Source organism: Dermacentor silvarum, chromosome 3 (assembly GCF_013339745.2).
Source record: "Dermacentor silvarum isolate Dsil-2018 chromosome 3, BIME_Dsil_1.4, whole genome shotgun sequence".
Lineage (NCBI taxonomy): Eukaryota > Metazoa > Arthropoda > Arachnida > Ixodida > Ixodidae > Dermacentor > Dermacentor silvarum.
In genome coordinates this window covers 106500448-106513394 of record NC_051156.1, presented here as the reverse complement: position 1 = coordinate 106513394, position 12947 = coordinate 106500448, and the positions used below count along the sequence as shown (strand labels likewise).

The 12947-nt window shown below is 44.2% G+C and overlaps 1 protein-coding gene and 1 non-coding gene across 3 annotated transcripts in view; one reads left to right on the top strand and one right to left on the bottom strand.

Annotated features, from left to right (window-relative positions):
* The window catches only part of LOC119445663 (mucin-19-like), a 47450-nt gene extending 42363 nt beyond the window's left edge, over positions 1-5087 (bottom strand). Inside the window, exon 1 of one of the 2 annotated variants that reach the window (XM_037709936.2) lies at positions 4941-5087. In XM_037709936.2, coding sequence (XP_037565864.1) covers positions 4941-4977 — 37 coding nt within the window. In that variant the 5' untranslated portion in view covers positions 4978-5087. The remainder of the gene's footprint in view (positions 1-4940) is intronic. The other variant, XM_037709937.2, reaches the window with a different exon arrangement.
* A 4930-nt stretch (positions 5088-10017) lies between these two features.
* Positions 10018-10180, top strand: LOC119447006 (U1 spliceosomal RNA). Its single transcript, XR_005190903.1, has one exon. It is a non-coding gene; the product is annotated as a U1 spliceosomal RNA (small nuclear RNA).
* The last annotated feature ends 2767 nt before the right edge of the window (positions 10181-12947 follow it).

The window sequence follows — 12947 nt, the reverse complement described above, 5'->3', positions numbered from 1 at the left end:
GTATCAGTCTTTCTTTTAATGTACATTTTCCTTCGTAGCAATTCCAAACTCTGGTTGAGTCCGGCACACGACTGTGCTGTGCATCGACGGCGAACGCCAACGCAGTGGCGTGTTCACACTCGCCGCCACCGACGGCTCCCGTCGCGCTAAGCTATATAAAATGGGCCGTGACTGAAGATTGGGCTAGTTTATAAGCAATTAAGAATGGGGAAGCATTGCAAAGATAAAAGAACTACAACGGACAGAGAGCGGGAACTTACTGACACATGTGCGATCGGCGAAGCAGCTCAAGAAACAGAGTAAGGAAGACGTATGTCTCCTTTTTTTTCTGTCCATAATTTTTGTGTCATTCGCATATTTCCATGATTAAATACGCGGTAATGTTAAAGCGCAAAGCAAAATAACATTTGGAATATAACTGCTGGAGTTCCACGTGGAAGTCTTAGCTTGCCGCGGTGAGCTCAGTTCGCGTGGTGCATTTGCATCGCAATTTGCGCTCGTTTTCTGCTTTATGTACTACCTGATGCCACGAATGTGATCTGCCTCGTACAAGTGACGACCTTTCTCAAAAGCATACACAGGAAAATGCGTTTTCCGGTGCGTCAGCCCTTAAAACCCGCTGTGCCAAATCACTGGAAGCACCGAGCACCTTCGTCCCGTCGTCTGCTTCACATGCCAGTGCTTTGACAGCTGCCGTTCGCGGCGCTGTTCGCCAGCATATCGCCGGTGCGCCGCTGGCGCCTTACGACGGCCGCCCGATGCCTATATATAATATATTTTATATATTTAATACTACTACGTCTACTGTGAGCCGTTTGGGTTTGACGGAAGTCTGCAGATAAATGATTTTATTTTATTGTCTAAAGTTAACGAACTGCTGGCCCTTGTTAGAAACAGCGTTTTAATGCTATTTATGAATTTAAAGCACCTAAAATTATTTTTTGAATTTATTGTTTATCTTTAAAAGTTCCACACTTGCCCCTGATGCCTGTATTCGCTTTTGAAACGAAATCCTGTAGTGCTATGAAGTTTGAGCTGGCAGCTATGCAATGAACTAGAATAAAACATCTGATGAATGTTTTGGTAATTATCTATCAAGAACTGAAGACACACAAGAAAACTGCGTTTTCTAAGCTTATATGCTGAGACAACAAACCGTAATATAAAATAAAATAAGTGGAATTGAATATTCAAAGTTCACTGAATGACTTGATATGAATAAAACAGCCAACAATGTTTCAACAAAAATTCTTCGTCAAGTAAAGGTTCATAAATGATGGCATTGCACCAAAATGAACAAATATGCATTTCCATTAAAATACATATAAAGACAGTAAGCAGTAATATGCACATGAAATCAAAATGCCAGAGTGCTAATCCGCTCCAGACTAGTATAGTAAGGCTGTCGTTGAGCTTCCTCCTTGTCCTGTTTTTTCTGTTTATCAGCTGACATTTTTTTATGGCTTGCTTTGCTCCATCAGACGACTGGCGAGGTGCCTTCACAAAAAGAGAGTGCTCCTTTATATGCAAACTAACCCCGCATAGACCAAGTTCAATTTCAATTTGCCGCAAGACATAAAAAGTTGCGTGGTTTCTGCTATTGAAGTGGCAGACAGCATCAAAGATGACAAACTTGGACTGACAGACTCCCTTACATGTTTGTGGAACCCTTTGCAAATGATTAGGATTTTTAATGGAGTCCTCTTGAAACGAGGGCGACAAGAATTGATTACAAAGCCTGCTTGATTCAATCAGGTTTTACTACATTTATCGATGTCTAGTTGTTTGCCTATCTTTGCTTCATCTTTACCTGTTTCATAAAAACTTCTTTATCTGTATGGTACAGTTGGATGCGCCTGTAGAGAGTCTGGATCTGTCATTGTCGTTCCTTCTTTTTTCCACCAATATTCTAACCGTCTCTTGCTTATCTCTAAGCATTTCTTGCTTATCTCGGCTGCTGACTAATAAATACTTCCATCCGTTTTGAATCCCCAAGTTTCTGGAGCGCGGACGTATGCTATGGGTTTTACAATGCATCAGGCAGGCGCGGATCCAGGGGGGATGTCCGGATGTCCTGACCCCCCCCTCAGATTTCTGCATCGCCCCCTCGCTGACAGGGGGATGGCCCTGTATAAAAAAAAACAAAAAAAAAAACGTGGCCGCCAGCATTCTTCAAAAGTATTTTTCGCGAGTACCAGTGGTATCAGCCATGTAGAAGTAAAGCTAGCTCGTTCACACGCTTAGTTGTATTCCGTAGGAGTGTGGTGTCGCGAAGTTGCCGTAGTTATTTTTTCTCATGAACGCCTTGGACCTCCTGGTGCCTGCCGTGCCTTACTCGTCCCGTCGGTGGCATCGAAGGAACGAGGGGACGTCCCTCTTGCCAAACACGCCGAGGTCTGCTCGAGCGCCTTCGCGCCTGATTAACTTAGTTTCCCCTTGGGGTATCAACGGTTGCCTCATTGGCTGTCATCGGTTCCGCGACCAACCTGCTTAATGAAAGAGATCTCTTGCTGAAGTGTTCATATATAAATAATAACAACTAACAGCTAAACTAAGAACTACGCATAGGCAACTTTTTTTAACTTTAGCACTCATTGTGATCACAGTTACACGTTGACAATATCCAGTACGAGCACAGTACCGTTCGTACGCTACAAGTTTTTCATTGTAACTTCGCAGTTTTATTGTCGTACATTAAGCATAGGAGGCTTAAGCCCGCCGGATCCGTTTATCTGAGTGGGCGTTCTCGCGGAGCGGGGCGAAGCCTCGAGCCGCGGCTGCGAAGTGGGGGAGCATGACGTCAGCGGCCAACGCCAGCGCGCGGGCCTAGGATGGCGTCGCGGGGTTAGAGAAACGGGAGCAGATGCGCGCCTTGTGTAAAAGGATGACGTCGCGTGGGAAACAAAACATGAAGACGCTGGCTCGCGCTCTCGCCTACTACGCCACATCGTTATTCTTGTAGGTGGCGTCGTGAGTCTTCATACGCGGTGATTCACATATCGTAAACAACCAGCGTAGTGGTTGCTGCGTTGGAGCGGAGCGTTACGCCCGTATTCAAGAACGTTCCTCTAGTCAACACACCACCACGACTCAAGAGAGAAGATGGCACCGCCATCCCTCCACAGAAGTGGTCACTGAGCTGCATGATCATTCACGGGAATTCATCAGAATTGTCGCGTCTTTATTCTCGATTATTCTGCGCAGTACGACAATTGAAATTTGGAGTCTGATATCTCGGAGCACGGACACGGACACGCTAGAATAATTCTTCCGACTGATACTGTGTAGAAACTCGACTGTCTCTAAGTTTTCAATACAAACATACCCACTTACTGCAGTCAACAAAAATAATTGTTCAATTTTCAGTTAATTGGGCTGCTCACAGCGATAACTATCATCTCACTTTGTGCCCCCCAAGCCACATGACTTATTTGCACAGGTGGTCTTCGCGTGCCTCCCAGTGCCTAACTTTAACAAAACAATAAAGCTTAGTTTTGAACACCCTGTATTATCAGGCGCAGCCGCCAAGCACATGGCTGTATTGGGTAACGTCCTTTTCCTATAAGCTCGGAGACACCGATACCTGGCTTCGCTACAGGTCTTCTTCCTCTTTCTGGGGTTTTACATGCCAAAACCAGTTCTGATTATGAGGCACGCCGTAGTGGAAGGCTCCGGATTAATTTGGACCACCTGGGGTTCTTAAACCTGCACTAGAACGCAAGAACACGGACGTTTTTACATTTCGCCTCCATCGAAATGCGGCCGCCGCGGCCGGGATTTGATCCCGCGATCATCGTGCTCAACGCCTGAGCTGACTGAGCCACCACGGAGGGCTACAGGTGTTGCTTTAGCCGTATAAAACGCTGGTTTATCGTGAGGAAAAACGGTAAATTTCGGTAAATAAGAAAGGCTACTATCATCATCATCATAATCATTATTGACAGAAGCTGACCCCCCTCAGAAAAAACCTGGATCCGCCCCTGGCATCAGGTCCATAGATGAAACAACTATCTAGGGATTTTACCAAATCAGGCCATTGAGCACCTCTTTATGTGAGCATTAGGCAAAACATTAGTAAAATGTTACGGTTTCCAAAACATATTTTTGGTGTGCGCAAGATTCAATACTGAACTTAAGTATTCTTATTCTAAACAAGAAAGTAAAATAAAATGTGTAACCCCAATTTGCAAGTTTCGGTTTCACCAAGTGGCTAAAAATTAGCCTGTAATTCTTCAACGGAAAAATGTAGAGACCTGATTCTTTTTGCGATGGGGAAATGAGTGTGTGGGGTTGCATGAAACATAAAAAAAGAGAAATACAGCTTCTTCAAGAAAATTCTAAGCTTTAATCCTTAGCTATAGAAGAGTAAGGTTTTTCGCTTCCAGTTGAATGCGGGTGTAAAATAGTTGTAGAACGCCCATATCATGGTCGTGGGGTTCGTGGACCAGACCTACCCAAGGACAGCATTTTTTCCAATTTATGTTCCAGAGTGATGCTGCAGAGATAGTCCGATTCTTATCTGGTGACCGTTTAGTCGTAGTAAAACAGAGTAGCAGCTAATGAAGTAACATATGGCAATAAAAACGATGACTTTTTCCATCATGCTTTCGAAAACGTGAAATAATTAGTAACACCGATTAGCTATCATAAGCGTACACAAATTCGTACATTTACAAATCACTGGCTGTAGGAGGCATGGCTTTGTAATGGGCTCAGGTAGCATGCGCCTTGACGTGCTAACTTTAGTAATCGAAAGGACGAAACCAAGCGAGGTAACACAGAAGGAAACAAAAACAAAACAAAAGCTATAATGGTAGCTTCAGATAAAAAAAAACAGTAGGCTATAACTTAAGTACGCGGGTGACATAAGTATGACGTAAGACAGTCACTAGAAAGGGTTATGCAACATGAAACACATAAAAGGTAGCGCCCAGCATTACCTGCTAATGCCAGGGCATTTGTTGCCGTAGGATCCATGGTGCTTCAGTTTTTGTCCGCTTTGCCGAGGCCAACGAGGCTACGCTCCAAGATCATGGCAGCTGTTTGCGTCTAAACAGGCAGCCATGATGTCAGCCGGGAGGGAGGTTATACATAGCTTCCAGAGCATGGATAGATTGACGAGCCATTGTTTTAGGCAGAGACAGGGCGAAAGAAAGGATACTCTGCTTTCGCCATGGACGAAGTTGTCGTATTCTTTCGTGTCCATAGAAAAGGCTGCCGTGCACGTTTGCAGTTACAAGCTTGCAAGCAGAGGGAACTCTTTTGTTGAAGGTATCGAGGAGAGCAATGCAAGACGCACCGCTCTCAGAGAGATGGGCACCATGTGGGCTTCTAATAGTTTTTTGAGCAGCAAGAAAAATCCCTAGTAGAGTTACAGTGGCTCATTCCACAACGCCATTGACAAAATACTTTGTGATTACACGTGTACAGACGAAGACAAACTTCACCATTTTAACAGTTGACCTTGGCGCGTTATTTACCGGAAGCCGTAAACAATGTGCTTGTGCAACTTTCGGGTCTTCGAAGCGTGCGTGGCAGGCTGCATAGTTGGACGACCTTTTTTTGCGAGAGGCGATTTTCTTTTATCGTCTGCGACTGTTCACCTTACAAAAGGGAGCCAAGTGGATGTCAGGGTGGGGTGGCACAGCCGTCCCTAGTCTTAACACGAACACACATTAGGCACCTTCTCTGTTTTCTTGTACCAGGACCAACGAATACCTCACTTGCATACTCTACAGGACATATAAGTCCGATTACCGAGCGGGCAAGGAATTACACAGCGAATAAACAGAAGACTTTGTTCTTGCTTAAGGCTAAAAAAGGTTCCGACAGTGGCCCATGGGTTTTGGCGTTGTTCTTGAGAATGTCAATGCTTGCCGTTACGAGTCTAAATCTGGTAAACAAGACTGACACCAACATGCTTGGCATGATTGTCTTTTGAGGGGTGTGATGGCAGGCGCACGCGCTCTGTCGACTGTTTTGAGAGCACTAACAAGAAATATATAGCTGTCAACTGCTTGATTTCCGGCAGAATTTTCCATGCTGAAACCAGGCAACACTCACTTTTGCCTAATATATTTCCCGTCTTCTATCCAGACAGGCTGCCCCTGACAGGATATGGAAGCAGTGGTTGACGCCAACTCTTGTCTTTTATGAAAATTAAAGCATATTCTCTGATCTCGGACCAGATAATCCCCAACGTCCCTTAGCCACGGATGCAATTCTGCTTACCGTGACGTGCGCAAGGAATGGACGAAATTGTGGTCATGCAATCATAAAAGTGTTTTTCAATATTAAATCGCATTTTTAACTGTTCAGATATGCTCCTGTGTTGCCTAGTTCTTATATTTGGGTCATTCCACGCCAACTGTCCCTACCGTGGTGCTCGAGCAATGTTCATTTCTCTCAAAAAATTACAGAAAAATACACGTATATAAGCATTACTTGCACAGCATTATCCCAATATATTTCGAGCGCAAAAACCATTTTGCGACCGTGAAGGACATGTCAATTTCACAAAACGGTGGAAAACCAGGTGCGCAAGGAAATGTGCCAAAAATTGATCTTCTCGCGCATTTTTTCCGACGTTATGTTTTTGCGTTGTTTGAACATTGTGCTATTATTATAAAAATAGTTTCACAAAATACTTTTATGTTTTTCAATACTTAGCACCCAGTGGAAAATTATCAAATTATGGCGTTTTCCAGAACTTTTTCACAAAAAAAGGTCACGGAAGGAAACCTTGACGTATTTTTATCAAAAACAGTAGTTTATGGGGTTTTACGTGCGAAAACCACAACATGATTATTATGGGGCATGCCGTAGGGGGGAGTCCGGAATAATTTGGACCATCTGGGGTTCTTTAACGTGCACCTAAATCTAAGTACACGGGTGTTTTCGCATTTCGCCCCCATCAAAATGCGGCCACCGTGGCCGGGATTTTATACAACTGTCCCCAAAACGCACTACCTTCTGAAGGTTTATTGTCGTCAGTGTGCTGCGCACACGCTCTAAAATAAAAGCCTGAATTTGGCAAAAACAAAACCCTATTTTGGCCTATGCTTAGACGTTGGCAACAAACTACGGTGTTTCATGAAAAAATACGCAGAAAATTGATATAACTGAGACGCATAACAACTTTCGCCACGGAAATTTTATTTGACGTAATTTGCGTTTTCACCAAGAAAACGATTTTTCCATTTGAGTCCCACCATTGCAACATTTTCGTTCGGGCTTCGACTTCACTTAAATGTATGTTGGTGGGAAAGATAAACCAACTGAATTTGCGGCGTAAAAAAAATCACGGAGCATTACGAAGCGCACAATTTATCGGCCATCACTCGCTTTACGCCATAGAGAGACACACAAGATAACGACAGAAGCGAGAGCGGCGGCGGTTGCGTAATAATACGTTTAAAAGAAAGCAAGAGACCGGAAAGCCAAGTTGACTAACCTGCAAAAGGGAACTGTCCACCACCGCCGCTCTGCCATTGAGCGATGCGCCCAAGTTGTCCACCAGGAGCAAAGCAGCAGAAATAAAGATCATTACGTCAGCTCGAGTGCACTGCAGATAATTATCATCAGACAATTTTTATGCCCGCTGCAGGACAGATGCCTCTCCCAGCGATCTCCAATTACACCTGTCTTGCGCTATAGCTGATCCCCCCCCCCCTCCCCCCGACTTGCCCCTGCAAATTTGCCTAATTACTTCACCCCATCTAATTTTCAGCCGTGCTAGACTGCGCTTCCCTTCCCTTGGTACCCATTCTGCAACTCTACTGCTACACCGATTATCTGCCGTACGCATTACATGGCATGTCTAGCTTTGTTTATTTTCTGTTTTCTTTTTTTCCTTAATAAATTTTTTTTTACAGAATGCATTTTTCTTTACTGCAGATACGGTCATCTTTTGCGTTTTTTCTCTGGAAAAGCGAACTGCTAGGTGCCTTATGCAGGTAACTTTTCACCACCGCTGCCGCTGCCAATATGTTGCTGCGGCAAGATTAAGATGAAGCTTTAGCTCAGGAGCTCCTATCTAAATGCACTGAAAGGCAGAGATAATTTTGCTCATTATTCACTGCGCAGAATGTTATGGGGTTTGTCGCATTTACAAGAATGAGGCTTACTGATTGTAAAAATCAATCGTTTTGTGTAGGTCCGTTTTTAAGAACAAATGATTTACAATCGCGAAAGAAAAGAAAAAGCCAGATATGAGGTTTACAGCTCTGTAACACGTCAGGAAGCAACATGAAGCTATGTCAATTTTGTGTATATTGAACCTACAATCGCACATGTAAAGGGCACAAAATTCGTGCGTTGTACGCCATTCTCGAACACTGTGTTTATGAGCGGGACTTTTGCAAAACCCTCGAAAACGCTGTAAAAATGTCACACAAGGTGTAAACTCACCTACCAAACTTGTCAATTTCAGATGTTCCGACATATGCATCTTACAGAACGCCGGGTTACGTATTTGACGCCGGTTACGTATTTGACGCCGGGTTACGTATTTGTAAACTTTGGTCTTCCACTCTATTCTTACTAAAAAAAGAAGAAGACAAGGCCTTGGGGGAGGGGGGGGGGGTAAATAGGCGTTCGTATGAATTCTGCTTCTGCACGCAGTATAATTCAGATTACTTTCTCAAATTGCACCAATTTCGTTCAAATCGCTTCAGCGGTTGCGTGATAATGAACTGCTTTCTCCGTTGCACGCGCATTCGTATAGAAAAATAGAAGTTGACCACGAGGTGCAGCTTTAATGTATTCATTTATCGATATACACACCGGGCAAAAGTGTTCAAGAAACAAGGAAGGTCTATTCGATTCGTCTGCACCACCTGAACTAGTTCACGAGGTGTGCTGCTTCCTAGCAATTAGTTTCAGCCGTGCAGCAATGGCTCCCTCTGAACCACGTTGTTGGTTTCGAAAAGCGCAGGAAAGATGCAGGTCTGGTTTAGACCCATTGGCGGGCTAGTCGGCGGGAATCCACGATAGAACGTGTAAGCACTTTTGCTTTCGTGCAAAAGAACGTATGTTGGTCAAACTGGCAGATGCATCAATGAGAGACTAAAATAACATCAATATAACGTCACTGGAGTAATCTCGGGCCATTCCGGCTTTTATGTGCGAGATTGTGGCTGCAAACACTTGTTTGAAGAAATTCTATTTTGTATAGGGCTCATAGGAGGATGACAAGGGAGATTGCGGAGGCCTATGAAATTGCAAAATTAGACGAAATGTGCCTGAGCAAGCTTTCAGTGTCGCTACCCGGGGGTGGGGGGGGGGGGGGGGCGGTACCCACTCCTTCCTTTAAAGAGGGGCTCGGCCACCCTCAGCAGGACAACTGTAGCACTGAGGCCCCCATTCTAGAAGCGCTTGAGGTGATTTGATTACCAGTGGTGCCTTGTGTGGGGCTATTGTAACTCTCCAATTTTTCAATTAATGATGTAATGACATTTCATCGGTTGATGTGGCATGATCAAAAGCAGGAAAGTAGGTATCGTCGCACTGCTGCATGCATGTCCCCGACGCACTGCACATGACGGTCACTTTTTTGTAAATAAAGGTGTCACCCCCACCCCCACCACCCTTCTTCGACTAAGATTCCTGGCACAGCATACTGTTTCATGAGCCACCTGAGCGTGAAATTACCTGCTCGTGAATTAGTGAATGTTCACCTTGGTTTCCTTATGTTACTAGTTCAAATGAAATACTTCACGCTTGGTTGAGCAATCGGTTGTCCAGCGGTAGGTCGCACACCAGGCGGAAGCACTTGGGTGGTCGGCTATATGTATTACATGATTGCATGTAGTCTTTCCTTAATATGTTCGTAGCAAAGCAACTGCCTTTTTTATTTGAATTTATAGACTGCGTATTTTTGGATTTTGTATTCAAATATCTAATTTTACAATGTTGACTCTTCGGCCGCGCTTTAGGTTTACTGTAAAACAGCCTTTCAAACTTGTGACAGACGCTGCTGCTCCTGGAATGGGGTTTGTTCACGACACAGATCAGGTCTTACTTACTTGGTGTCGGGCTTCCTGGTGATCAGCGAGGTCTGTGCCACGTGCCGAGGCCTCCCATTGCACTCTGGTTAGCTGAAGTACGCCACTTTCCCAAAGTGGGATAGGTGGGACATGTAATTTTTGGTAGTGGGGCTTGGCGTGCGCGCCAGCCCAAAATAATAAATACAAGAGAAAATTCTTCAGTCGTGTTCTTAACGCACGCTTAGATATGGATATTCAATCTTTGTTACTTCATACGCTAGTGTGCCATTATTTAGCACGCTTTCTCATTCACAATTCCTAAACAATAGCAGTTGCACAGACACTCGATGCGCCTGTTAAGCAAGGATGAATAAAAAACATGGGGATTTAAAAAAACGACAAAAAAGTCACGAGCCGAAAATCTGTACGGTAACAGAAATAGTGTCTTCCTATTTAAGGCCAACAGTTAGGTGTCCAGGGACAAAAAACATACCGGAGCAAATATTCGCAACAAGAGGAGGTATGTCTCACAGCAAAAATCCGGGACAACTGACCACATCTTTATGGAATGCGAAGGTTATCACCCAGCGTGACACCCATAGGTGACGTCCACATTCACGAATCGCTGGGATTAAAAGCGGATGGAAGCATTAAACACGGTCAGCAGACGAGACAAGCAGTAGACGCTTTTAAGTATTGGTGGAAAAAAAAAGCGGGGAAGAGATTGATAGGACCGGAATTGTTACAGGACATAGGCTTACTGTAATAGGTAGACATAGGATTTAAGGACGAGATAAAACATTAAGACAACATAAACAAAATGCTGTATGTGTAAATTACATTATTAGCACAAGCATGCTATAAGTAAATCGCCGTCATCAGTTATTAGCACGGAGGAAGGAGCTAGGCAGCCAGCCTTTGCAAGCCAACTCTCCGTGCAGCCATCACAACTCTCCGTGCAGCCCGCGAATACAGGCAAAGTGCCTCGAGTGGCCAGTCGCGCGGCAATTTTTTGTGTATTCGTAGGCTTCTGTCACGCTCGGAAAAACACTTTTATGTAGCACGCATGAAACACCAGAAAGTTGTATCGGTTGTTTCTCCTGTTGCACTACAATTGTCTCATTGACACTTTTCATCTAATTAAAATATTTGAGATGTTGATTAATATTTACGACTAATTATCTAATTAGGCGGAATGCAAAAAATACTCTGAGTATCTGCAAGCGACGGCAAACAGCATTACCTTGGTTCTGTCCAGCCACGTGTCATTTGCATATTTTTAAATCTTGCTGCATGATAGTTGGGACACCCTGTATAGCGCGTGATCTGAGCATGCGGCATGGCCATCCGAAGTCTAATTGCGGCGTTAGGGCGTTTAATTTTTCTTTCTCGCGGAAGAAGAGGATGAGAACAATTATATTACAGTGGAGCTGTTAACCCTTTGTATCCCAGGTGCCATGTTTATGGCAGTTTTGTCGAAATGTTTTCTTACCTAGAAAATTCTTTCGCATAACCCCTAATTCCTAGCTGCCACAAATGTGGATGTCGATGCTTCCACTTACGATCTCTAGATGTCCCGACGGGTACCACAGAGGGGCGTTTCTTGTTTTGCAAACATGGCTTCCAAGTGCGGCCGGCAAATACAGTGAGTGTGCGGCATTTTCTTGCTTCTCTGTGTTTATTTCTTCTAATATAAAGTTGAAAACACCACCGACATCTTCTTCTATGAACTCTGTGAATCCGCCTAAGTAGCTTTAGAATGGCGACACGGGTTGTTGCATACTTTTTGTATAGTTTTGGCTCGCATACACGTTTGTGGCACTCAGGACCATGAGGTCCTGTTTTGCGGATAAACGACGATAAGTGTAACGCTGTGTGTAGGGCTCCGCAATTATGTAGTTTTCGTTCGCTTGCCTTCAAATAACATTGGTGCTTGTTGTTCGCTGTCAGTTTAGTTCACGTTGACGTTTGAAAAAAAAATCGTTGTCGACTATGCAGGCAGCGCCTTACAGAGGAGTAAATTGAGAGAATTCTCTTTGACTCTGAATATGCAAGTGGAAGCGACGAGGAAAAATTGGAGGGAATTGATTGCGATGAAGAGTACACTCTGTCGCAAGGACTGTCGCGCAGCGTCAGGGAAGGCTTTACAGACAGTGAGCAAGAAATGCAGCTAACATCGAAATATGGCACTGGGTAAAAAAGGACATCAACATCAACTGCCGGGAAGAACAGATCATTCTGAGGCCAGCAGAGGCTTGGTGAAAGTGAGAAGCCCTTTAAATATGTTTCTGAAGCTTTGTTTGAGCCAAACAAGTTGAGGGTACAAGTAAATAGCAGTCGTGTCCTTCCAGTGTCAATACTCGCTAGAAGGCATGCCTGAATCGAACAATGAGTGTACTTATCTTTCACCCTTCATGGTTCCTTCAGCGGCATCTTCACCAGAGGCGCCAGTCTCACGTAACGCCTTAGTATCAAAAAGAGCTCACCACGTAGAGCTGTCTGTGAGGCATGATAATGTTGGCCACTGGCCGGTAAAAATGGCTAAAAAAAAAAAAAAAAAAAAAAAAAACGCCCACATGTGCAAGTTGAACTCACGCAAAGGCGCAGCCGATTATTTTGCAAGAAATGCTCGGTCTATTTGTGCGTAGATACTGAAATGATTAACTGCTTTGAAGTTTTACACACTTCCTAAGAGCCGCCGGAAATGAAGACCTGTTTCCTATTTTCGCCTTCTCATCCCTGAGTCCCACATATGTGGCAGTAACAAAACTCCTATAAAAAGTATATGTATTATTTTGCGTTTTTTCTGGTGAAAGGAGAGTAAAAGAAAGAGAGACAGAAAGAGAGCGAGAGAAATAAAGAAATTAATGAAACAAGATGGACTTTCTTGGCGAGGCGGGGTTTGAACCCGGAGGCACCCACGGTATGAAGGCGAGCGCCATAACCATGCACTGCGCTATA